The sequence below is a fragment of the Dama dama genome, chromosome 13, assembly GCF_033118175.1.
Source record: "Dama dama isolate Ldn47 chromosome 13, ASM3311817v1, whole genome shotgun sequence".
In the NCBI taxonomy this organism is placed as follows: domain Eukaryota; kingdom Metazoa; phylum Chordata; class Mammalia; order Artiodactyla; family Cervidae; genus Dama; species Dama dama.
Genome location: NC_083693.1, coordinates 65,847,136 through 65,873,324, shown reverse-complemented (window position 1 = coordinate 65,873,324; position 26,189 = coordinate 65,847,136). Strand labels below are relative to the sequence as shown.

General features: G+C 51.9%; 1 protein-coding gene across 1 annotated transcript; it reads right to left on the bottom strand.

Moving 5' to 3' along the window:
* Positions 1 to 630: 630 nt before the first annotated feature.
* On the bottom strand, positions 631 to 22,367 carry OTUB2 (OTU deubiquitinase, ubiquitin aldehyde binding 2). Its single transcript, XM_061159347.1, has 6 exons — positions 22,202 to 22,367; positions 10,184 to 10,279; positions 8,768 to 8,886; positions 5,456 to 5,540; positions 4,791 to 4,985; positions 631 to 3,846 (listed from the first exon to the last, which is right to left on the bottom strand). The coding sequence occupies exons 1-6, from the start codon at positions 22,202 to 22,204 to the stop codon at positions 3,640 to 3,642; spliced, it is 705 nt and encodes a 234-aa protein (XP_061015330.1). The 5' UTR covers positions 22,205 to 22,367; the 3' UTR covers positions 631 to 3,639.
* Positions 22,368 to 26,189: the final 3,822 nt, after the last annotated feature.

The following is a 26,189-nucleotide window of genomic DNA, read 5'->3' as shown; positions in this document are numbered from 1 at the left end:
CACTGATTTTCCTGGACCGGGGATGGGACCCATGTCTCCTGCATTGCAGGCAGATTCTTCACCATTGAGCCACCAGGAATCCCCTGCTTTAAAGGATGTCTCCCCAGCATCACCAGTGACGTGGAGGAGAATGCTGAAGAACACAGCTCTCATCTGTGAAGTCGGCTTCTGAGTGACAGCCGTCAGGGGACGGCAGGGGCCCTCCCATTTTCCAGATGACAGTGGTGGACGTACAAGCAGACTGAAGGTCCCTCAGCAGCACCGGAGCCTTGAGAGGCCTGAGGACACTCGTCACAGGCCAGGCAGACCCACTGGTGTCCTCTGACATCCTGTCCTTGCCCCCTAACAGCAGATTCTTTTGTGGTGGGTGACATGTTAAAGAGCTGGGTTTTAAAAGATAGGGCCGGCCGCCAAGGCAGTTAAGGCAGTTCTGCTCTCTGACCCAAGGAGGTGAAGCTCTGGCGAGGCCTGTGGTTCCTTTGGCACTTCCAGCCCAGCCCAAGGGCAGAATTTCCTGAGTGGCTGGACCTCTCACTCAACGAAGACACTCCTGCCCCTGCTGATCCACTCACACAGACAAGCCCCATGGGACGGCAGTGTTGATCTTTGGTGCAGGCCAGGACCAAAAGTTGTTGTGGAAACCATTTTAATACTAGGAAAGCGTTTTTAGCCAATTGCCCAAGGAAGCTGTAGGGCTGGGCCTACCGTAGCCCGCAGAACCAGGGTCCCTGGGGACCCACTCACGGAGCCACAGCTTGTGCCCCTGCCCCTGCTCAGCACGGCAGTGCGTTTGGTCCTTCGGCTTCTTCCCTCTGCCTGGGAAAGCGCAGAGCCACCGCCGAGGTGGCTGTTCCCCGTCTTGGAGTGTTCTGCCACGTCCCATTGGGAAGGGTCTATGGGGGAAGCATCCCACTTGTAGCATACTCTCTACATATCAGGTCGCGTGATTATTTTCACACATAATCTTATTGCACTTAAACCAATAATTATGTGTTGGTAAAAGTGAAGTCGTTCAGTCGTGTCCGACTCTTTGCGACCCCATGGACGGTAGGCCACCAGGCTCCTCCGTCCATGGGATTTCCCAGGCAAGAACAGTGGAGTGGGTTGCCATTTCCTTCTCCAGGAGATCTTCCCGACCAAGGGATTGAACCCGGGTCTCCCACATTGTAGGCAGACACTTTACCGTCTGAGCCACCCGGGAAGATGTGTTAGTAATTGTCTCCATTTCACTAGTGTGGGAACTGGAACTCAGGGAGTGAAGTGACTTGGCTAAGGTCATATAACTAGTTAGTGACAAAGTCAAGATTTTGAACCCAGGCAATCTGGCTCCAGAGCCACTTTGCTTAAAGTAGGAACCAAAAGCGAGGACAGTTCTGTTGCTAAATAGTCACACTGATTTATAAAGTTCCCTTCGGAAGGAAAGTAACACATACGAAGTTGTAAAGACAGACTCTCAAAGCAACTTTCCTTCCAGCTTTTGGTCTGCAAAGAGAAGGCATCGCGGGGTGGGTGCATCACCCAGGAAGTGGGATTGCTGACGTGACTGGCTGCTATAGATGAGCAGGGTAATGTCTGTGGATGACTGGATTTATTAACTCTGTGTTACTTAGAGTTCCTCTGAATTCTGCCACTCCTTTCCTCCACAGTGCTTTCCCTTCAGAAGCAAGATCTGAGGGTGGATGTGAAGGGAAGGGAGTGGTGCTTTGGGTTTGGCCAGTGGTTTTGTGAAAAATGGGAGAGCAGAGGGCAAGGTCATGAAAACAGCCTGCCTCTCTCGGGTGTTCTGATTCTAAACTGACAGCACCTCTCCTGGGAAGAGGGTGCCCCCGGCATGAGCACCGGCAGGGCTGTTAGGCCTGGAAAGGCAGCACAGACAGACCCCGGAGGGAATTTCTCCAGCCTTCTGCCGAAGAGAAAGCTTTGCTTTTGTGAATGCTGCACAAACTACAAATGCAGTTAGGGAGCAGCCACTGCTGATTGTACTGTGCCTGACAGCCCAGCCCGAGGCCCAGGACGCCTCTCACAACGGCTCAGAGCAGCCGAGATTCAGCTCGGTGTCCTTCAGTTTGGAAACAGGCATCATGATATTCACAAACCATGTAACGCGTTACCCCACTCTGACTGTACTTGGCACAGCGTGCTCCTCCCCAGGCCAAGGTGGGAGGGGCAGGGAGGGGGACCCCTGAACCAATTCAGAGATCAGGGTCAGGTTTACATGCCTGTGAAGAAGGGACAGTCACTTAGCTTGAGCCCGTGGGTCCACATTCCAGCCCAGGGCAGTATTGGAACCTGGCCCCCTGCCCAGGATTAAAAGCACCCTGACATCAGTCTTCACAAAGGCAGAAAATGGACACAAGTGTGCCCTTTGTCGAAGGGACTGGGAGCAGTCTGGCTGTCAGCAGACACTGCAGTCTGACACGGAAGCACCAGTAGATTCGAATAAATCCCTGCAGATTGGAAACTATGAAGGCCTTCGATTAAGAAAGGCAGTTCCACACCCCTGCATTCTCCCTTTCTTCCAGAGGGGAGGACAGCTTGCTGGCAGTGCTGCAGCCCAGCCAGGGCTCCTTGAGATCCTGAGGCAGCAAGGTGAGCAGGTTATTAAGGGCCACATCCAGACTGATGAATGAGGAGGCTGGCAGGAGCCAGGGCTCATGGCTACCCGGCAGCTTCCACAGTGGTGGTCTCCCCCACTACCACCTGCTCATACCCAGTCTTTCCCATCTAACCTCTACCAGCCCATAAGAGGGAAGGGAGAAAGAAGCCAAAGACAGCCTCAAAACACTCGTCTGCTCTGCTCAGCTGCAGTCTGGTTGCACGTGCTGGTCAGTATCTCCACCTGGCTGCATCGCTAGATCCTACTTCCAGGGTGTGTTAGGGATGACGAGACAGCTTCTTGGTCGTCCCAGACCCTCATCTTTCTCAGTGTCTGTCCGGGTGGGGCTGGCAGCAGAACCCCGCAGCACTGCCCCCCAGAAAGCAGGCAGTCCTGGCCCTGAGGGAGGTAAGGGGCCCGACAACTGGGCTTCATGCTGACGGCTACAGGCCCCTTTCTAGACTTTGGCATTAAAGTCTTGTTCCTCAAGTTTGGGGTGAGAAAACGTTCCATCGTGAGTGTTTGGAAGTACACTGGAGATCTTCAAGTTGGCCTCAGTTCACCTTTCCAAGTCCAGTCCAGCAGCTGACTGGACTTGATTTTTTTATAGAACTCGTAAGATCTTGAGCTTTTCCTCCCCTGCAGAGAGGCACTGCCCCCAGTAAAAATAAACCAAAGGGTATTTTTTTACCCAACAATGGAATGTCATCACTGGCAGGAACCTCCTCCAGATGAAGAATTGGACCCAGAGAGGGGTAGTGACCTATGCAATGTCTCGGAACTGGGGGTAGAGCCAGGGGCTCTGGCGTCCTTGCCCAGAGTTATAAAACATTGGATCCTCTATGAAAATAAATATTAAAAATATTATCACCAAGTTACCAACAGTCCATAGTGAGTAGGCCTTATTCCCAGTGCCTCTGCCCCAAAGGCAGCAACGTTCTCTAACTATAGTCTAAATCGCTTAAAAAATTGAAGAGCCATAATGTTCCATTCAGAATGCAGTCCCGTTAGGTGACAGGCTCCACTGCATGGCCTAAAATTAATCAATGTTTATCGGCTGCATAGAGGATGTTGTAGTGGGATGTTTTATAGAGCAGGTACACGGAGGGGGTGGCAGCCTCGGGGAAGACGTGGTGGTTCAGGGCCGTGTCCATCTCGTCCACGTACTCCACCTGCAGGGCGATGTTCAGGGCCTGGGACAGGGCCGTGATCTGGATGTGGTCACACTCCATGGCCATGGGCTCCACTTCCTGCAAAAGCCACAAGGAGAAAACAACCCAGTTGAGGATGCAGGCCCAGCAGAGGACGGGTGAGAGGTCCCACCCTGGCTTTTTGCCCAGTTGCAGAGCTCAAAACCTCAAAACAACACGCCTTGAGGCAGATGTCGACATACGCATTTTCTAGAGAAGGAAACGCAGGCTCAGTGAGGAAGGAACAGATAGAAGTCACCAGAATTAAAAGGCTTAAATCTAAATCTTTTTGATTCTGGTCTCCTCGTTGTATGTCAGAGGAACACACTACTTTGAAGAATCTGGAGGGAAAAGCAGTTTTTCAGCTTGGGCTTTCTAATGCATAAGGAACCTCAGAGCAGAAGGGGACTCTTATCATAACGGGATTTCAAGCTTAGGTGCTTACAGAGGGCTGGGCGAGCAAGTGAGCAAATCAGTGGAGACAGGCAGAGATGGTGACAAGCTGGCTAGTGAGTCCCAGTAACTCAGGCAGCTGCCACTTAGCTCTTGCTGATGGTTGCCAGGCAAAATAAGGTCTGGGGAACTGGATCTTTTGATTTTCCAGAGAAATCCAGACATCCATATAAAGACTGCCCAACGTTTAAATGTTGGCAGTCCTTTCAGGTAAACACCACACTTCGTAAAACATGTCCTGGAGCAACGATGACTCTGGGGTTGCTCCTCTGTTTATTTTGTAAACAGTAGTCCAGTCCAAAGGCCCTTTGATGAGACAATCTGAGGCTCAGAGAGGGAAAGCGACTTGCCCAAAGCCACACAGCTCAGGCAGCTCAAGGAGGATCTGTTCAGTTGGCTAATCTAATCTAATGCTCTGAATTGCAATGTAGACGTGACACCCCAGCACCCTGGTTAGGGAATGTCAGTGTTCAGGTCTCCTAAGGAGAGAGGGCTGAGAGCAGAGCCCAGGGCTGGAGGCCACATCCCAAGCCAGGGCCCCGAGGACCTACATGAGTGCAGAAGTCTTTGATGTCCATCTCCTCGTCGATGAAGTGTCGGAAGAAGTCTGCGCGGTTCCTGATGAAGGCAGAGGTCAGCAGGCGCAGGAACTGCACGATTCGGTCCGAGAAGCTCTGGTCGTTGAACACCTTCAGCAGGCTGGACACGGAGCCGTCCTTCTCCACCAGCTCTACCACGCTGTAAAACTGCACCCCGGGCCCTCAGCGGGGGGGCCGGGCAGGCCCCACCCCTCCCTCCACGAGCCTCCCTCCTTGAAATCCTCAAGCTGAGGCCCCAGAATCAAACCATCAGAGATCCCGCCAGAGCTAAGTGACAGGGTTAGAGACACTCTGTAGTGAGTCCCTTGGCCCAGAGCTTCCCTCCTCACTGCCGTGATTGCGATTCTTACATACAGATTCAGAAGTGAGAGTCCTCCATCCCCACACCGCCCTCACTAGTGGGGTCAGAGGGGTGAGGTGGGGAAGAACGCTGGGGGAAGTTTCCAGCCTGACGGCTACCGTTCCAAAGGAGGTGCCTCCTCCCAGAGGAAGGACGGGGCCCTGGGCTCCCTGTCCCCTCGATGTCCCCACAAGCAGCAAGCAACCCTCAGTCCTTGGTCTGCTCTGCCAGCGAGGAAGGCCGGGCCCTTCAGCCGTCATGCCCGGGGTTAACTCACTGCGTTGAAGAAGTTTTGGAACTTGTGCTCCTCGAAGCCAGCCGCCAGGAGGTCGTTGGGGGTCTGCAGTACGCGCTCTTTGAACCTGAAGGGGAAGGCCGGCGCTTTCAGGGAGAGGCAGGGGGTCGCCGCTGTGACCGTCAGCTGTCACCTCACTCCCCCCTCCACCCCCACACACCTGAGAGTCACCGGAGGTGGGTCATACACCCATTTCGCAGATGAGGAAATTGAGGTACCACCCATTCCAAAATATATTGATTCTATCTTTCAAAGATCTCTTGACTGTCCCATGGTTCCTGGGGCATCAATACCATCTCTGGCCTGGCTGCGCCCAGCCTTCCCTCCCTCCTAGTCCCCACTCCACAGGGACCATAAGAGTGACCTGCCGCAGCCTTCTCCCTCAGGTCACAGCTTCTCAGCACCGGGGTCCCGGAAGGGCCCCTGCCGAGCTCACCAGCCGCATCTCCAGTCCAGTCCACAGCCTCCCTCTTGCCCTACAGCCACTCCCCATTCGCATCTTCACCCCTTAACATCCACTGTCCCCTCGGCCAGGTGTGCTCTTCTCAGAGATGGGCTGAATGTAAAAAACATTGTTTTTTAAAAAAACAAGAGTATCATCTATGCTTATGAGGTTATCATTGTCTGTTGTGTGTGGACAGTGGAAATATGATCTGGACTATAGTGTATGCTGCATATCTCTTCCCAACTCCCTGTTCAGTGAACCCATGATGGTAGCTTGAAAAAAATAAAACAAATCATGACAAGAGGATTTAGACCACAGAAATCAACTCACACCACAGATCAGGCCTCCCAGCCAAACGGCCATTAAACCTTTGCCAGCACTGACCTCCCTGCCAGATCTGGTCCGGGGACCCCTCCCTCTTGTCATTGTCCCCATTGCAGGCCACCTACTGGCACAGCCCCGTCTGGGGCCTGTCCTGACCCCTGGGGACGGCGAGGAGCTGCCCCAGGACACAGAGTTCACAGTTCGAGGGACTGGTCCACAGGAGGGATGCCTGCCACACGAGAAGGGCCGAGTGCAGAGGCTGGGGGACCAGCTGGCTCGGGCCTAACTGCAGCCCGGCCCCTGGGAGGGAGACCAGGCTCCAGTGAGGACGCAGCGGGGGTCTTCATGAGGGACTCAAGGCACAAGGAGAAAGGCCTGGGAGGCGTAGGCGCCCGGTGGGAGGGCGCGGGGAGGAAAGACTGGTCTGAAGCGGAATCATCTCATAATCTGGAAGGTGAGGCACTTTTACTTTTGCTGCAAGGCAGCCTGCCCCTGGCTGGGCCGGCATCTCTGAGCCCGTTTCAGCCAGGGCAGGTGTGGGAAGGGGCGCGGTGCGGGGGCCTGCAGCCCTGCTGCTGAGTCGCTCTTGGGCTTTATAAGGCTCCCCTTCTGTGCAGGGTGGGTGATGGGGACAGGTCTCCATGGCAGGCTGTGAAGACCTCTCTGGCCACTGTTCCCGTGAGGCTGACATGCACAGCTCGGCTCCCGGCTCTCCTGCCCGCACACCCTCCCATCCCCGGCCATGTGCCCATCACATCCCCACGCTCATTCCTCACCAGTGCCTGCGGGCCTCATAGTGCCAGCCCTGGTTGTCACAGAGACACGTGGGCCCAGTCTAGTGAGGGACAAACACTCGGGGCAGGACTTGCGCCCCGACGAGGTGAGGGAGGGGAAGGAGGATAGTGTAAGGACTTGGAGCGTGGGACTCCTCTTGACTGCACACTTGCCTTGTGCAAGTCATGTAACCTATCCGAGACTCAGTTTACTCATCTGTAAAATGGGGTGACACCAGCCCACTGGTGTGAAGCCCAGCGGTACTTCCCACTGGACCCCACCTGGATGGCTCCCAGGCATTTTGGACTTGGCAACGTGGAGCTCCCGATCTCCCCTGGCATCCCTGTGTGGCAAGGGCTTCTCAGTCCTGGTAACTCGGGTCAAACGCCCAGCACTCAGCCTCGACTCTCCACTCACGCGCCCCACTCCAGCCACGAGTGGGTCCTGTGGTGCCACCTCCACCCGCTCAGGCCACCTCTACCACCTCTCCTGTGGGCGCTCCGAGATCACACGCCCTGCTGCTCTCAGACGCCATCATTTGTGTGTGTGCCTCATTTTTCCTGCACACAGCAGCCTGCTCGGCAGGCCCTTTGCACGGCCAAACCCTCTGTGGCTCTGTCTCATTCAGGCCAACATTCGAGGTCCACTCAAGGGCCCATGAGGCCCTGCCCCACCTGTCCCCGCTATGTCTCCAACCCCTACTTAAAACTGCAGCCCCTAGCCCTGCACAACCTGGCTGCCTTTCCTGCCTGATATTTTCCCTGCAATGCTTCCTGCCATCTGACACATCAAGTACTGTATGTATCCACTGTCCCTCTTTCCCAGTTAGGATGCAAGCTCGACGGGCAGAGCGCTTTGTCTCCCCCGTTTGCTGCTGCGTCCCCGGGGCCCACGACACAGTCGGCATGTGGCACCCACTTGGGTGATGGCTGCAGGGAGCAAGGGTGCCCCAGAAGGAGGGTAGGGTAGAAACCCGGCTCAGCAGAGGAGTTCAACCCTGTGCTCGTGACCCGCGGCCACTCCGCACTCCTCCCTGCTGTGTGTGCGGGACGGCGTGACGAGGAAGCCCGAGATCTTCATTGATCCTCGAAGGGCTGCCAGCCCTCCAAGGTGAAGGAAGCGGGTCTCAGCATCTTGCTACTACTCCTTGCTACACAGCAGCGGCAGCAGCTTCTCCGGGAGCTTGAGAGAAATGCAGAGGCCCGGCCTGGCCCTACGGAACTGGAATCTGCATCTGAAGAAGATCCCAGGGGGTCTGCACAAAGATGATGTCTGAAAAGCCCCAGATTAAGCCGAACCCTGGGGGTTGAAGGGAGGATCGTGTCCCAGCCACATGATAGAGGGACCTGGGACGGCATCAACTCCAGATCCAGGCTGACTGGGTAGAAGCCTGGTTACACACACCCACTTCAGAGGTCAGCTGAAGCGATCCAGAACAACGGGCAATGCATCTTTGTTTTCTCCTTGGAATGAAGCTTCAAGAACGCACCCAAGGTAAAACTCACCTCACCTAGGCACACTCAGATCAGAGAGTTGAAAGTGCCCGCTAGGTCATTTGGCCCACCCCCAGCTGGCCCCGTGGCTGCCCTCCCTTCCACCACGAGGGCCGCTGGGCATCCCCTCGATGTCAATGCCTCCACTCACTCCCTGGGTTGAGCAGGCAGCGCTGAGGCCAAACCCTCGCGGAGGTTCAGGGCCGATGGACACAGCAGAAAACACAGCCCGCCTAGCAGCCCTCACGCGGCACTCACTTGAGGATCTCCCTGCTCTTGCCCAGCAGAGACTCCAGGTAAGAGTAGCCCAAGGCCCGGTAGAAGCAGTTCCCGTCCCCCTTGGTCTTGCGGATGGCGGTGAACCTTTTGCTGAGCTCCTGTGGGGGACAGAGGAAATGTGGGCATCTGTACCAACAGCAGCCCCATCGAGTCCTGTCAGAGGTGGGGTCCCGCCTGCCCCAGGCAGGATGCTCCCTCATCTCAGACTGGAGGCCCTCCACAGTGTCCCAACCCTCATCCCACAAAAATAAGTATATGCTGCGTGCGACCTGCGTGAGGCACTGGACAGGGAGCTGTGTCCCGCTCTGAGGAGCCTACAGGCCAGGGGGCTGATGGACATTTGGACGACTGTCACAGGAGGACAGGGGACGCACCGGGGTGCCATGGAGCAGTGGCATCTACACCAGACTTCAGCAGTCCAGGAAGGCTTCCTGGAGGAACGGCACCGAGAGAAGCGGTACGCCTGGTGGGGGCAGCGAGGGTGCACGTGGCTGTGAGATGGGCCAGGAGGCTGCAGAGGCAGTAGGAAAGACTTCCTCGGACATCGCCAGGCAGTCTGGCCAGCCTTCCAAGCGTTTCTTAAGAGGTGTGGCATCCCCACGGCACCCCCTCCAGTTCTGCTCCGAGCTGTCAGCTTCCGCCCTGGCTGCTTCCTGGGCCTGCCTACGGTCAGGATTCTGACGGCCCAGTGTGGTTTCCGAGGGGTCAGAGAGTCCCTGCTCCCACCAGAGTGGAGCTGACGGCCCCCCAGAGGCAGGCCGTAGGGAGGGGTGTGCTCCCTGGAAAGCCAGCTCATCTCCAATGGATGAGATGTGCGGCCCAGCTCTCACTCCTGCCCCAGGAAGGGTTCCCGGCAGCCACAGGAGACAGTCCTGCCCAAGTGCAGGTGGCCAGAGGGCAGCAGGGGGACACCCAGGTTCCTCCTAGTCCTGTGATCGTTCCTGCATCCTTCAGCCACCTCCCCTCTGTCAGAGTCTGGCCGGGGTGGGCCTTCTCACCAGAGAGGTGCTCACAGAGTGATTACAAATACTACTTTTATGAGCTCAGGCTGCCTGGCCCGAATGCCAGCTACTCCATGTATGCGCGGTAAAATCATGGACCGACCACTTAATTTCTGTAACTCGGTTCCCTCAGCTTTGAAATGTGGGTAATTAAAAGTCCTGATCTTGCAATGTTGTAATGAGGTCCAAAACTGCTGGCTTTTTTTTTTGCAACTAAAGGATTTCTCACTAAGGTAAATAGGTCCAACATTGCAATATCCTGGGAGCCCTTTAATTTGTCCAGGAACCTGGTCCAAATGCAAAACCTTTTTACCTTCAAAGTGTTACCTTTGTCTCTGCTCCCAACTCCAGCCCATTTCATCTAGGCTCCCCTCCTCCTGACTCTCTGCCTTACCTGGATTTTCCTCTGGTAGATCCTGTTTTCAGGATGATCCCGAAGAATTGATAGAATGTCACATTTTTCTGATATTAGGTTGAAAGATGTTTCACTCTGAAAGACAGAAAAAGGAGCAAAGCTGTGACAATTTCAAAAGCAGCTGCAGGACTTTCTCCAATAGAAAGCTGATGACCTGCTGGTTGCAGGACACAGTGAATGTTACCTTCCCTGGATAGAAGCACCTGGAGTATGTGACTAGCAGCCCAGATGCCAGGGTCCCTGGCAGGAGTCAGGGTCAGTCCCATCGTGAAAGGGGTATCATCTTGTAACTTCTTTTGTTTTAAATATTTTGGAAATATTTATTTAGTTGGCTGTGCTGGGTCTTAGTTGCAACATGCAAACTCTTAGTTGTGGCATGTGGGATCTAGTTCCCTGACCCAGGATCAAACCTGGAACCCTGGAATTGGCAGTGCAGAGTCTTAGCCCCTGGACCACCAGGGAAGTCCTTCATCTTGTAATTTCTGAACTGACTCATTTTACAGACTGTAATACATCAGTGCACAAAAATAAATGCAAAATGGTTTAAAGACTTAAATGTAACAACTGAAACCATTAAACTTCTAGAGGAAAACAGGCAGTATGCTGTTTGACGTTGGTCTTAGTAGTATTTTTTTTGGATCTGTCTCCTCAGGCAAGGAAAACACAAACAGAAACAAACAAATGGAACTACATCAAAACAGAAAGCTTTTCATCCAGGAATCTATTTCCTGTCTTTGTAAATTTGCCCCTTCTGAACATGTCATACAAATGGAATCATATGATTCGTCTTTTATGACTGATTTCTTTCACTTAACATAATGTATTTAAGATGCATCCATGTTGTAGCACAGATCAGTACTTTTTTCCTTCTTGTTGTCAGATAATATTCTACTGTATGAGTATACCATATTTTGTTCCATTTGTCAGTTGATGGGTTTTGGGGTTGTTTCTACTTCGGGGCTATTAAAAATAAAGTTACTCTGAATATTCCTGTTTAGAAAAAAAAGCTTTTGCACAGCAAAGAAACTTTCAACAAAAGGAAAAGGCCACTTACTGAAGGGAAGAAGATATTTGCAAATGATATATCTGAATAAGAAGTTAATATCCAAAATATATAAAGAATTCATACAACTCAACATCAAAGACACAAACAACCCAATTAAAAACTGGGCAGAGGAGCTGCACAGACATTTTCCCAAAGAAGACATATGGATGGCCAACAGGTCCATGAGAAGATTTTCAACACCGTTAGCCATCAGGGAATCAAAACCACCATGAGATATCATCTCACCTCTGGGAGAATGGCTGTTATCAAAAAGACAACAAATGACAAGGTTGGTGGGGCTTCCCATGTGGCTCAGCTGGTAAAGAATCTGCCTGCAATGCAGGAGACCTGGTTTGATCCCTGGGTTGAGAAGATCCCCTAAAGACGGGAATGGCTACCCACTCCAGTATTCTGGCCTGGAGAATTCCATGGACTATATAGTCCATGGGGTCACAAAGAGTTGGACACAACTGAGTGACTTTCACTTTCTAACAAGGTTGGTCAGGATGTGGGGAAAAGGGAACCCTGGTGCACTGCTGATGGAAATAGAAATTGGTATAGTCATTAAGGAAAACAGTGTGAAGATTCCACAAATTAAAACAGAACTACCATGTTATTCCACTTCTGGGTATATATATCCAAAGAAAACAAAAGCACTCATTCAATCACTACGTTCACTGAAGCACTATTTACAATAGCCAAGATATGGAAGCTACCTAAGTGCCCATCAATAGATGAATGGAAAAAGATGTGGTATATAATATGCACTGGAAAATTATTCAGTCATAAAAAAGAATGAAATATTGCCCTTTGTACCAACATGGATGGACCTAGAGATTATCATACTGAGGAAGTTAAAATACTGAAAGACAAATATTACATGATATCACTTGCAACATGGAATCTAAAGAAATGAACAAACATAACAAAACAGAAACGGTCACAGATACAGAGAATGAATAGGTGGTTGCCAGAGGGGAGGGCGTTGGGGGGAGGAGAGAAACAGGTGAGCGAGATTAAGAGGTACAAGACAGAAGAGAAGAGTCACAGTGTGAAGTATACAGTGAGGGGAGTATACGCAGTAATTATGTAGTATCTTTGGTGACAATAACTAAACTTAGCACGGTGATCATCTTGAAGTATAGAGAACTAGTGAATCACTATGTGGGGTAACAGGAACTAACATAGAGCTGTAGGTCAATCATACTTCAAAAACAAACTCAGAGAAACAGAGAGCAGGTTTGTGGTTACCTGAGGCAGGGGTCGGGTCACAGAGAACCAGAGGAAGGTGGTCAAAAGGTTCCAGTTACAAACTTCCAGTTGTAAGATAAATAAGTACTAGGGATGTAATGTACAACATGATAAATGTAATTAACAGTTGTATATGAACGTTATTAGGAGAGTATAATGGCACCCTACTCCAGTACTCTTGCCGGGAGAATTCCATGGACAGAGGAGCCTACGGTCCATGGGGTCGCAAAGAGTCAGACATGGACTGAGCGACTAACACCAGAGAGTAAGTCCTAAGCGTTCTCATCAGAGGAATAATCTCTTCTAGTTTTTAAAGTTTGTGTCTTTACAAAGATGAGGGATGATCACTAAACTTGCAATCATTTCATGATGTAGGTAAATCAAATCTCTGTGCTGTATACCTTAAACTAACGCAGTGCTGGATGTCAGTAACACTGGGAGAAAAAAGAATATAGTAGCTCAAGTCTACTGAGCCTCCATACTATAAGGAGGCTCCATGATCCCTTTGTCTTCTCCTAACCTCCCTGTCTCACTCATTCATTCCTTCTTCTATTCATCCAACACCCAACCAGTCTGCACCAAGCACTGTGTTGTTCGGTGGCTCAGTGGTGTTGGAGCCGGAAACACAGAGGTTAGACCATCTAGCACCACCTACTGGTGAAAGTTCATATCGCAGCCCAGCTCTGAGTGGAGGTCAATTTCCCCTACAGAGAGAAATCAGGGCTTCTAGAGGGTGGAGAAGTCACCTAATGGCAGAAGGAAGACCCAGGGCCAGGGGAAGGGCAGGACACGTCTGTTCTAACAGCTAATCTCCCACAGGCTTGTCTTCCCCTCATGTTTTTCCTGCTCAGACGAGGGTTCAAGTCAGTGGGAGCTGCACCCGTCTCCAACCCTGCCCCCCCAACCCCCCCACCCCCCCACCCCCCCACCCCCCCCCCGACACCAAAAGGCTCTGACTTCATCAGGAAAATAATGCTAAAATATAATGTGAAAGCCACTTGTAGTTTGTAGTTAAAATAAGTAGCCTTGATGAGAACCTACCGTATGGTTCAGGGAACTCTACTTAATGCTCTGTGGTGGCCTAAAAGGGAAGGAAATTTTTTTTAAAAAAGGGAATATATGTATACTCATGAAACAGAAGTGGATGTTTTTTCTGGAATTCCCTTGCTTTCTCCATGGTCCAGTGAATGTTGAAAATTTGATCTCTGGTTCCTCTGCTTTTTTCCAGCTTGTACATCTGGAAGCTCTAGGTTCACGTACCGCTGAAGCCTCCTAGCTTGAAGGATTTTGAGCGTAACCTTACTAGCGTGTGAAATGAGCACAGCCTGTATAGTAGCTTGGACATTCTTTGGCGCTGCCAAAGAATAAGTCCCATTATTTACCTACCTACCTCAGTTAAAAAAAAAAAAAAAGGCTTGTTTTTACACACAGCTGACTTAAAATGATGGCTTGGGTGTTTTTAAATGATGGATGATGACAAAGAAGCACAGCTGGATTGAACAGCGCTGGCACTTGGACTGCCCCCAAATAAAACCCAACAAATGGTGAGGGAAGAGGCACAAACCCAGTTCTGTTTGATGAGCAATCTCTGAGACGATGTCACTGGCAGAGTGGAAAGCAGTATAAAGAATGAATCCGAAATATGGAGCAACAGGTACTGGGTTGGCCAAAAACTTCGTTCGGGCTTTTATAACATCGTATGGAAACACCTGAATGAACTTTTTGGCCAACCCAGTATTTCAGGTGGTAGGAAACCGCCAGTCAAAACGAGAAAGTGAAAAGTGGGTGTGGAAGGGGGCACAGGCCTCACACCAGGGAAGCCTACCTAGGTTTTCCACTTGCCACAGTCGTATCATTTTTGCAAAGTTAAATAACAAATTTACTTAGGCTATTTAGAACAGTCAATTTAAAAGGAAAACATTAAACAGCAGTTTGGGGGTGGGGAAGGGCTCACACTTGGGGTTCAAAAGACCCACCGTCAGTACCAGGTATTTTGGCAACTTTCCCCCTTTATCCCTCATGCCTGTTCCCATCCTGCCATCCCCCACCCTTTATAGGTATTCCCTATGATATGTCTTTCAATATGTATGTCTTTTTAAAATTGTGGTAAAACATACATATCACAAAATATGCCACTATAACCATTTTTGAATGTGCAATTCAATGGTATTACATCTTCTCAAAGTGAAACTCTACCCAGATGATGCTAGTGGTAAAAAATTCGCCTGCCAGTGCAGGAGACACAAGAGACTTGGGTTCGGTCCCTGGGTAGGGGAAAATCCCTTAAAGGAGGAAATGGGACTCCAGTATTCTTGCCTAGAAAATTCCATGGATAGAGGATCCTGGAGGGCTATAGTCCACGGGGTCACAAAGAGTCAGACAAGACTGAGCACATGCACATAAACCGTAACTCCCCTCTCCTCCCACAACCCACCGCCCAACCCTGGCAACCACCATTCTGCTTTTTCTCTATTAATGTGTCTATCCTAGGGACCTCACCTAAGTGGAATGTATGTCTTTTAAAAAATACCAAGTTGTTTTATGTATGCATGCATTTTAAATGTGCAGACAAATTATTCTATAGGTATCGTGGCCTTTTCTCTTTACTCAATACTATTTAAGATCCACCCTTTTGGACAAATGGCGCTCAGGTAGGTTGCCCTGCCCAGCCGTGGAGCCTTGAGTTGGCTCCAGCGCCCCCTCGTGGCCCCAGGTGTGTTTACAGGGCCATTGGGAGGGGTGAGGGAGTTCCTACTTTGGCACTTTCGGAGTCTCCGCCTGGCAGGTCCAGAGTGACTCAAGTCAGCCCAGATGGCCCCCGCCCCACGTCCCATAAGCGTGGCCCTGGTCACATGGCTGGAAAAACAGCCTCAGCTCACTGGCCCATAAACCAGGTACAATACTCTGGGTTTGACCTTGGCTGACTGTAACTGGTGGTTTTTTAAATCATGGCCAAAAATTTCCAGGGTGTTATGGGACAGGGACAGAGCTCACCTGACAATGTTGTGTCAGACCTCATCAGGTCACTTAAAAGGATTTTAGCCTTTAACTGCTGGTGTGCAAACAGGTGCTAATGAATTAGGTCAGGCAGACAGCACCTCTACCCTGAAACAGTTTTGAGCTGCCGAGTGGAAGAATATATTTCAAAGTGGAGAAGGATGTTTCTCTAATCACTGGCTGCTCCCCAGAGACCCCGGGAACTAACCAGATGCACTAGAACAGAGGCTTGGTGTTCAGACCAGATCTGAGTCATTGTGGGGGTCCTCTCACCTCCTACCTTTGGAGACTATAGAACCAGCACATCACCACCTACTGGGGTCCTGCTGACTCTGCCCTTGATCCCCACCCCGTGTCCAGACAGCGCCCACCTCCAAATGGAGGGAAGGCAAGTTCCCCCCACTTCCCTTGGTTTTCTCACCAAGGCCTCTACACATCTAGAACCTGTCCACATAGCCCCAAGAGTTCCTCAACCAGCCTGAGCCCAGCAAAAAAACAGGTTGAAAAACAGCCCTCCACCTCTACCCCCATCCATGGATCCTGCCCCATGAGGGCGGCATTTGAAGTCCCAAAGGCTTCCAGTAAAGATGTGACCCACCAGGGCCAGAGGGAGGGCCCATTGCCAGGGTGATGTCAGAACTCATGCCCCACAGCTGCTGCCTGCCCCCTCCCTGCCCATGGGAACCCCATGTGCCCAGCACTGTGCGAGCACCCCCATGGATCCCCCAGGAGATAATGGGGTGACAAGGAGCTGCGGGGCAGGGAGGGGCCAGGCTGAAAGGACTGGGCTCTGGCGGCTCGGTCCCGCAGACCTTAAGGTTCTGACCCACAACCCGACGTGTGACCCACGCCCAACCCCTGCCCCTCTGGTGAGTTCTCCATGGGCCCCTCCTGGGACAGGTACAGCTCAGAGTTGGAAGCCAGCCCCGGTGAGCGCTCAGGAGAGGTGATATGAAGCTCCACTGGGACGGGGTCGTTTGTCACTCTTGTCACCGTCCTCCTGGAACAGCTGCTACTCCCCAGCAGGCACGAAGTACCCGCTGGTTGATGCGTTTCCTTTGCTGGGAGGTCACCGTATGCCAGGTGCTAGGGATAATCTCACTTAAGCCTCACGGTAGCTCTATTTTACATGTGGAAACCGAAGCCCAGAGACGTCAAGCTGTTGGCCCCAAGTCACAGAGTGAAGCGATCCAGGAAGAAACTGGTCCCCCAGCATATTAAAGGTCTTCCACAGACCGGGTGCCTTTCTGGCCCTCTCCCCCTCCACGAGGAGAGCCCACCTGGCCCTCAGGGGTGCTCTGTCGTCACTTCCTGATGGCTCCCCAACAGCCAGGCCTCAGGCTCACACCTCTGCCTACACCATGAAGTACCCCGCGGTGCCTCTGTGGGCGGCCCAGGCTCTGAGGTGCTGGGGAGCCTCTCCTGGGTCCACGCTGAGGCCTGGTGGGCAAGGCCAGCCCTTGGCCTGCCTGACCTCCGTCTGAGGCTGCTCTGCTGGCAGGGCTGAGCCCGGGCCGTGAGTCAGCCTTGTTAACCAGGCCCAGCCTCCCAGAAGCCACACCTCAGTGCGTGGTCTGACCTCAAGCTACCACCTCCTCCGCGGCAGGGGCCAGAGCCTGCAGCCGTCCCACCAGCCGGGCGGGACCCAGAATGCAGTCCGCCGCCCCTCTCAGAAGGTCCCCGTCATTTCTAGAGGCTCCCGTGGCTCCAGACCTGGCCTTGCCTGCCTAGCGCTGGGGTCTCCACAGCGGGCCGTTTGCAGGGGCTGGAAGGAAATGCCTTTTTATCTGATTTTTATTGGAGTATAGTTGCTTTATAATGTTGTGTTAGTTTCTGCTGCACAACAAAGTGAATCAGCCATATGTATACATAGATCCCCTCCCTCCTACACGCCACCCCATCCTCCACCCCCTCCAGTCATCACAGAGCACCGAGCAGAGATCCCTGTGCTAAACAGCAGCTTCCCATTAGCGATCGGTTCTACATATGGAAGTGTATATATGTCGATTCTATTCTCCCAATTTGATCCACCCTCCCATGCCCCCACCACCCCACGTCCACATGTTCATTTTCTATGTCTGTGTTTCTATCCCTGCCCTACAAATAGTTCATCAGTACCATTTTTCTAGATTCATACATATGCGTTAATATACAATGTTTGTTTTCCTCCTTCTGACTTACTTCACTCTGTATGACAGACCCTAGGTCTATTCACATCACTGCAAATGACCCAATTTCATTCTTTTTTATGGCTGAGTTATATTCCAGGGAATGCCACTTTAAATGTCTACTTTAGGGTATAATGTATGATGTTCCAACATATGGAATAATCAAACACTTTTACTGATGAGTGATCAAAAACATTTGGAGGCCAAAGATTTAGGGGCGTGCTAGTCCTAGTGCTGTGAAGTGGCTTCCTACTGCTGCTGTAACCAGTTAGCATAAACATAGCGATTTAAAACCACAGGATTTATTATCTTACATTTCTGGAGGCTCAGGGGAGAACCCACTTCCTTACCTTTGTCAGTTTCTAGAAGCTGCCTGCATTTCTTGGCTTATGATCCCTTCTGCCCACTGTCACGTCTCTTCACTCTGAGCTTCCTGCCTCTTATAAGGATCCTTGTGATCACATCATTGGACCTACCTGGGTAACCCAGGGTGCTCTCCCCATCTCAGGACCCTTAATTTACCATACCTGCAAAGCCCTTGCTGCCATGTGAGGTACCCTAGTCATGGGTTCTGGGATGAAGATGCTATTACTGATAGTCTCCGGGTGCTACCAATCACATGCCCCATCTCTGCTGTTCAGTGCAGGGAATAAGGAAGACCCTACACCCGAATCCCTGCTGCCTCAGGTCACAGTTATTGGCTGGCCTTGCAGACAGCCTGGATTCAGATGCTGGTCCTCTCTCATCTGACACCTGGACTCTTAGCATCCTCCTAACGGACCAGATCTTCATCTCCCGCCCTGACCTCTCCCTAGAGATCCAGCCTCAAACACCACCAGTCACCAGGATGTCTGACCATGATCCCTGAATTACTGCACCCCTAACTGTCTTCCCTCTACACCCCTGCATCCCCTCCAGGTGTCACCAGATCCTCAAAAGCCCCTCTATCTGGATAGAACTCACACCAAAGACGTGGGAGGACTCTTCCCCTCCTCTTCCTGCTTCAGGTCTGCTCCTGTGTCTGGCCAGAGCTGCCACCATCTGCCCCCAGGGAGGTGGCACCAGCGTCTGCCCAACAGACCTCCCGGCTCCCACTCCCGCTCCCATCCCCACCGTCATCCACAGCATCCAGCACAGGCTCCCACCAAGCGAACCAGATGAGGGCGTGCCCTTCCCCAGTTCCCTCCAGTGGCTTCCTTCACTTGGGAAAAGACTCAACCTTTGGATGACAACTGTCATCTGGCCTTGCTCCCCTCACTCTCCTGAACTCCAGCCCCAGAGACCCTCCTTATGTTCCTCCAACAAGAGGCACCCATATCTACCTCAGGGCCTTTGCACATGCTGTTCCTGTGCATGGACAGATTCTCTGCCTCTTTCCATGTGTAATCACCTTCCTTGACCATCTTGTCTAAAGCTGCCCCTCCCCACAACCCCTACTGCCGTAACTTGTTTTCTGTCTTCAGCGGGTTCTCTAACATATACGTTCACCTGTTGACTTGCTTTCTATCTCCCTCCACAAGAATGTCAACTCCATGAGAGTATGGACTTTGCTTGCCTATCATGACCAGATTCCCCAGTGCCTGCCACATAGTTATGCTCCCAAAATGCAGAATGAGTGGATGAGTGAAAAGATGGATAAGCTAGTCTCTGACTCCAGTCTGACCACTTCCGGCCCTCTGTCCACTCCACTGCCAGAGAGACCATCCAAATCAACCATCTCTTATTTGTCAAAAATACATTATGGTCCCCCCCCACCACCACATTTGCAGAATAAAACCCAAACCCATGGTGCAGCATGTGAAGCCCTTTACAGTACATTCATCTCTCCTCCCTCCATACAGACCACTCACCATTCCCAGAATATCCCACTCTTAACCATGTTTCCAGGCCTGTAAGCACATATTTCCAGGCCTGTCCCACCCTGACAGGAATACACAATTCCCCAAATGCTTCCTGAAAACTCCTACACATCCTTCAATACCCCATTCAAAAGACCCCTTTGTGAAGCCTTCCTTGACACTCACTGCTCCCTCAGAGTGCATGGGTTCCCGCTGTGCTCTCCAAGCCCTTAGGCTTCTTAGGTCATGACTGGTAGTTCAGGAATTGCTTGTGTCCAGTTCTGTCTTGTCTCAAGCACTGAGTTCCTGAAAGAGGGCAGGCCCTTGTCTTTCTCATCAATGCCCAGCCAAGCATGGGGCTGGACTAGGGATCCTACTGGGGGCTTGTTTGAAAAACCAAAGAAGAAAGCACAGAAGGGCCCTGTGGGTTTGCTAGTCACATCTGACCCTCTCTTCCCTGAATATTAAATGCCCCTTGAGTGAGCATGAGACCCCTCACTACCTACAACCTCCATCAGTGACAGCCCCCAAGCCTTGTCCTCACCCAGACCACTGCCTTCCCAAGGGCTTCTATGTCTTCTACCTGGGACCCGTCCCTAGCTCAGTGACTTTGAAATGGATACAGAAAGAAAACACTATATGTTCCAAAGGCATTCTCCTCTGCCCACCACACACACACTCACCATCATCCACACCACACAGACTCAAAAACATCACCAGTGGGCCCACCATGGTGCCTGGCAAACAGTAGGTGCTCATTAAATGCTGAGTGAACAGACAAGAACACACCCTGCACTGCCTCTGCCCCCATCCCCTCCCCATGATTCCCAGACAGACGTCTTGTTTGGTGAGTTAACCACTTCATTCCTCTCCAAGGCACCTACACCGCCCGTCACAGGGCGGGGGCTGGTGCTGACTCTACCTGCCCTCTAACTTCTGTTCTCCTGAGTCCAGGGCAGACGGGAGGATGGAGTCAGAGGCTTCACTGTGCACCACGAAGGCCAGAAGATCAGGCCCCAGCCCCACCGCCCCACCATGCTCTCAGCTACCCAGTGGTGACTGGAAGGCAAGCCAGCCTCGGCTCCAGGGTGGCTAAACCCATTATTACCCCAGCTCTGGCCACTCCCTTGTGGGCGATGCAGAAAGACCTCGGTGCCCTTCCAAGGAGCAGCAGAGCCAGGTAAACCCTCAGGCCCTGCCTGGAAACAGGAAGTGGGTGTTTCCAGGTGCTCCAGAAGCCCTCAGCCACACCCAACTGGTTTGTCCAGGACAGGCTAGCTCAGATGACCGGGCCACCCACGCCACACTCGGAACGTGTCAGACCATGACCAGGCTTTGACCTGTGCCCCAAGCCAGTGGTGGCCCGCAGCGGTCAGTGACCCATTTCCTTACTCAGACCTAGGAGGGAGGAGGCTGAGCACTAAGAACAGGCCCCTGTGCACACCTATTTCCAGAATTCTGTTGTCAGAGGGAAAGCCATGGCCAATTATCTGAACCAAGCACTCCATGCGCATCACTTCACGTGATCCTCACAGTGGCCCATTATACAGATGTGCAAATAGTGATGGGGAGGGGAAGCGACCACCAACACCTCTTGGGTTTCCAGGGGGTGGAGGTGACATCACACCTCGGGGCTGTGACCACAGCCAAGCCACCAGTCCTGGTACTCTCCAGGCTCCCTGGAGCAGGGGGGTCAGAGTTGATCAGTTTCAGGCATTCATCACACCTAGTCCTCGGCAGATTGCCTGTGCCCCTGTCTCCCCTCACCCCCAAGATGGACTGTTGTAATAATACAAAGGAATAATTCCTGGTGGTTCAGATGGTAAAGAATCTGCCTGCAGTGCTGGAGACCCAGATTCGATCCCTGGGTAGGGAAGACTCCCTGGAGAAGGGAATGGCAACCCACTCCAGTATTCTTGCCCAGAGAATTCCATGAACAGAGAAGCTTGGCGTGCTGCAGTCCATGGGGTTGCAAACAGTCGGACACGACTGAGCAACTAACACACACACACAGTAATACAAAGAGCACTGGACTGGGAATCCAAGTCCACCATAATCAGTCCCAGTCCCTCCCTGCCTGGGCCTCAGGGTCCCCGGCTGCCCAAGCCCTGAGTTTGGCCTGGCTCAGAAGGTCTCCGGGGCCCTTTCTGACCCCTAATTCACGTGCCTCACAACTTGAGACAGTCTCTCCACGTGGGTCCTAACTGCAAAGACCTTCTGTTGACAGGATGGAGAGGATGTCGGGCCACCGGTGGCAACCCCAGATCCACTCGTGGGGCTTGGGAGTGCGGAGGTCTCAAACGGCTGAGCCCTAGGGTGGGTGCGGCCATGAGCTGCGAACTAGGGGGGCTACTTAACGAAAAGGAGGCGACCCTTAGCCCTGGAGCCTCCCTGTCCCCGCCGTCGGAGCGGCACATGGGACACCACGGACGAACGCGCCGGGGGCGGGGATCCTGGGGGCTGGGTTGGGTCCCCATCGCTGGCCGTCCACGGGAGCCTTCCAAGAGAGGACCGGGACCCCCCGGTATTCCTGGGGGGCCCGAACGCAGCGGATTTGACACTGGGGGCTGAGCCTCGCGCCCGACCCCCCCCCCCCCCCCCCCCCGGTCCCGCGAGTGCACATGCGCCCCGGTGGCGACCCCGCCTACCGCGCCCCCTTCCCACCCCTCCTTCCCCGCTTCCCCCCTAGACCACTGACCATAGTGACCGGAGCCGTCGGGCCAGGTCCCGCCCCAGCGAGGAGCGATCCGGTGCGGGAGGGCGCCGCGGGAGCCACTGGCTGGCTCCGCCGTTGGGTCGGGCGGCGGGGGCCTCGAGGGCGTGGGGACGAGCGGAGAATACACCCGACCGCTCCGCAAACCAGAGGTTAGACCTCCACTGTGTCCCAGCAAGACACACGCCTCGCGATTGACGTCTGAAGCGAGCAATCAGAAGCTGAGCCACAGGACGTCACAGAAAGTGGGTGGGACTTCACGCGCCTTCAGCCTATGCTTTAGGGTCCATTTGACAGGGTACCGCCTCCTTTTAAAGACACAGAAACCTCTTAACTAGCAAAGGAGTTAGCCCAACCCAGAAAGACAAGTCTTCGTTTGTGAAGGCTGAAGGACTTTTGACCAAAACTGCAAATTGAAGTCTTCTAAAAGATTGGCTGTGCTATTGAAGTGGCTAAGTCACTTTAGTCGTGTCCGACTCTTTGCGACCCTATGGACTGTAGCCCGCCAGGTTCCTCTGTCCATGGGATTCTCCAGGCAAGAATACTGGAGTGGGTTGCCATTCCCTTCTCCAGGGTATCTTCCTGACCCAGGGATCGAACCCAGGTCTCCTGCATTGGCAGTCAGATTCTTTGTTGGCCCTCGTTAATTCATAATAAGGTCATATAAGTATAGTTTGCTCAAGATCAGAGGACAGGTGCTTAGGGAACATGTTTTCAATAATATTAAGTTACTGCCTGCACGTGTAGCTTCTAAATAATATTTTACCCACTTCCAACTCATGAATCAGTAGGTTGCCAGGCCACCCAATTAATGTTTGTTGAATGACTGAATTTCTACGATCATTGATTCTGTGCCTCTGGAATTGTATGGCTATATATGAGGCACAGACCATGAACCAGGCTTGGTTGACTCACCCTGTATACAAGCTCATTATTGCTGAACATCAAACAGACGAATATGTATCATTCAGAGATTCATTCACTAGTCCCTGACTGCTGGAAGACAGTGCTTTGGGAGGGGCGGGGAAGGGGCTCCAATGAATTGTATGTGCCACTTTTATAACTATTAATACTTCCTGGATTGTGTATTAATTCCCCCACCCCACTCTTACACATCTGCCCTTGGTACCAGGCTAGGCTCTCAAGTAGATAACATCTATATCTTCCAAGTGTGTATCACTTACTCGGTGGGGAGTTTGGGATCAACCAAGACTCAAGGAGAAATAATGACAAAAGCTAATTTTTATTGAGCACTCAGTAAAGCGTCTGCTTACAATGCGGGAGACCCAGGTTCAATCCCTGGGTCGGGAAGATCTCCTGGAGAAGGAAATGGCAACCCACTCCAGTATTCTTGCCTGGAGAATCCCATGGACAGTCCATGGGGTCGCAAAAAGTCGGACATGACTGAGCGACTTCATTTCACTACTATGTATCAAACACCATCCTAAACTCTCAACCTATATTATCTTAATTTTCTCACAACTAGTCTATGGCGGTAGGTTCTATTATCCCTGTTTTACAGATGAGGAAACTGAGGCATAGAGAAATTAAGCCACTTGCCCAAATTTACCCAACACATGGAAGGATTCAATCCCGGGCAGCCTGACTCCAGAGCTGGGTTTGAATTTTTTCTGAGGAGCAATGTGTGTGCTTGCAGGGCCCGTGTACTCCCCATGCCTTTTCTTGCATGTAGAGAGTTTCTGCTCTGTGTTTTTGTTTTGTTTTTTTTTTAACAGCTGAGGAAGCCAGAGAGGTGACAGGCTCAGTGCAGGGCTGATCATCTAGGAAGATGCTCAGCTGGGATAAAGCCCAGATTCTGACTCCATATCCAGTGCTCAGTGGAGACTGTGTTAGGGCGGCTTCACCTGGTGGAGGAATGATTGAGCCAGGTGTGGCTCCTGGGGGTGTGGCGAGGAGACTGCTGAGAGGAGCAAGGAAGGGTCTGTGAGGGCATTGCCTGGGGCCTGGCCTCAGGCTTAACCCTTGTCAAGCCCACATCAGAGTCATTTGGGGCTTCCAGAAGACGGGTTTCTAGGAGCCCTCATGCTGGATCATAGTAAGCCCTGAGCCCTTGGCCCATCTCCTTCTTCCCCCAGACCACAGCAGCTCCCAACCAAGCTGGCACTGGGCTATGGAAGGAGCACAGGCAGCCCTGGGCCCAGGCTGGCTCTAGACTCTGCCGCTCACGGCTGTGTAGCCTCAGGTGACTTCCAGGGCCTCTCTAGGCCACTGACTCCTCACTCAGTGAAGGAGGTGAACAACTTAGGCCATTAAAAATAGATGAAAAAATATTTTTAATAGTGAAGCTTTTAAACAAAAATACAATCTTACCCAGAATCTCAGTACTATGTGTAATGGAAAGTTTCCTCAACTGGGTCTTGAATGAGCAGAGAAAACATAATCTCTTTAGTCTGTAAGTAATCAGACTTCTCTCTTAAGAGTCCTTTGGACAGCAAGGAGATCAAACCAGTTGATCCTAAAGGAAATCAACCCTGAATATTCACTGGAAGGACTGATGCTGATATTGAAGCTCCAATACTTTGGCCACCTGATGCAAAGGGCTGACATTAGAAAAGACCCTGATGCTGGGAAAGATTGAAGGCAGGAGGAGAAGAGGATGACAGACGGAGATGGTTGGATGGCATCACTGACTCAATGGACATGAGTTTGAGTAAACTCCAGGAGTTGGTGATGGACAGGGAGGTCTGTTGTGCTGCAGTCCATGGAGTCGCAAAGAGTCGGATATGACTTAGCGACTGAACAACAACAATAAAATCTGGTTAGAAGCAGGAAAAAAAAAAAAAGCTTTCAAATAGTTCAGCCATTTTCTTTCGTTGTTTTTTTTTTTTTTTTTAATATCTACTTACTTATTCTTTGATCTTCACTGCAGGATCTTTAGTTGAGGCATGCCAACTCTTCAACCGGGGATTAAATCTGAGCTCCCTGGATTGAGAGTAGAGTCTCAACTACTGGACCACCAGGGAAGTCCCTAGCCAGTTTTCAGTCTGGGCTTGAGTTGAAAATGTAAATGGTCCTTCTAGGGGCTGCCCTGTGTTCTTTCTGGAATGAACCTGCTCCACTTCTGCCTTACCTCCTCTCTCCCTCACTTCCCCACTTCCTCAGTACATGAGCTTAAGAGGCAGGCTTCAAGTATCCAGAACCCTCCCCGTTTTCCCCACCTTTAAGCCTCTGCTCCTCCTGGAATGTCCTTTTCACAGACTCCATCTGTCACAGTCCCCCATCCCTACCCCCTGTCCTTCAAATTCGGGCTCCTCCTCCGTGAAGTCTTCCCAGATTTCCAGGCTGGTCATGAATTCCTCTGAATTTCCACCACAGCGTCTCTGTCCTGCTATGTCTTTATCCTTTCCAATTGTGAATTGGAGGGAACGGTAGGACATGGTAATTACAAGTGTGAGCAATGGCATCAAGTATATTTGTGTATGACTGCCACAGCATCACTCCTTGTGGAAAGCATGCCTCTCTGTTTCCTCATCGGTAAAGTGAGGGTGTCCATACCCATCTCAAAGGGCAGTCGGGAGGACTAAATGAGATGATCATGGAAAGTACTTGACACTGCACTTGGTATCCAGTAAGTGCCCCATATACGTGGCTTTGCCTGGTGCACACTGGGGCCTGAGTCTTGTTCATCTTTGCCTAAAGGGGACAGGTAGGGATCTGCATGTAGTAGGAAGGAGCCCCAAGGAGGTTTGTGTCTTTGCCAGAAAGAGGGGTCGTCTGCCCTCTGCCAAGTCGCTTTCCAGAGACTCTGGTGGAGAGTTCTCAGGCAGCCGTACCCCTGTCGGCAGGAGCTGTTTTAGTGCAGACCCACTTTCTGGTGCGTATTGTCGTTGTGCTGTTTCATGCACTTGCCCTTCTCTGCTCTGTGAGCTGCAGGCAGGGTGCTCTGCAGGAAGACCAGGACGTCCAGGTTTCCTTGCAGGAAGTCAGCTCCATCCTCCTGGCTGCTCCCTGC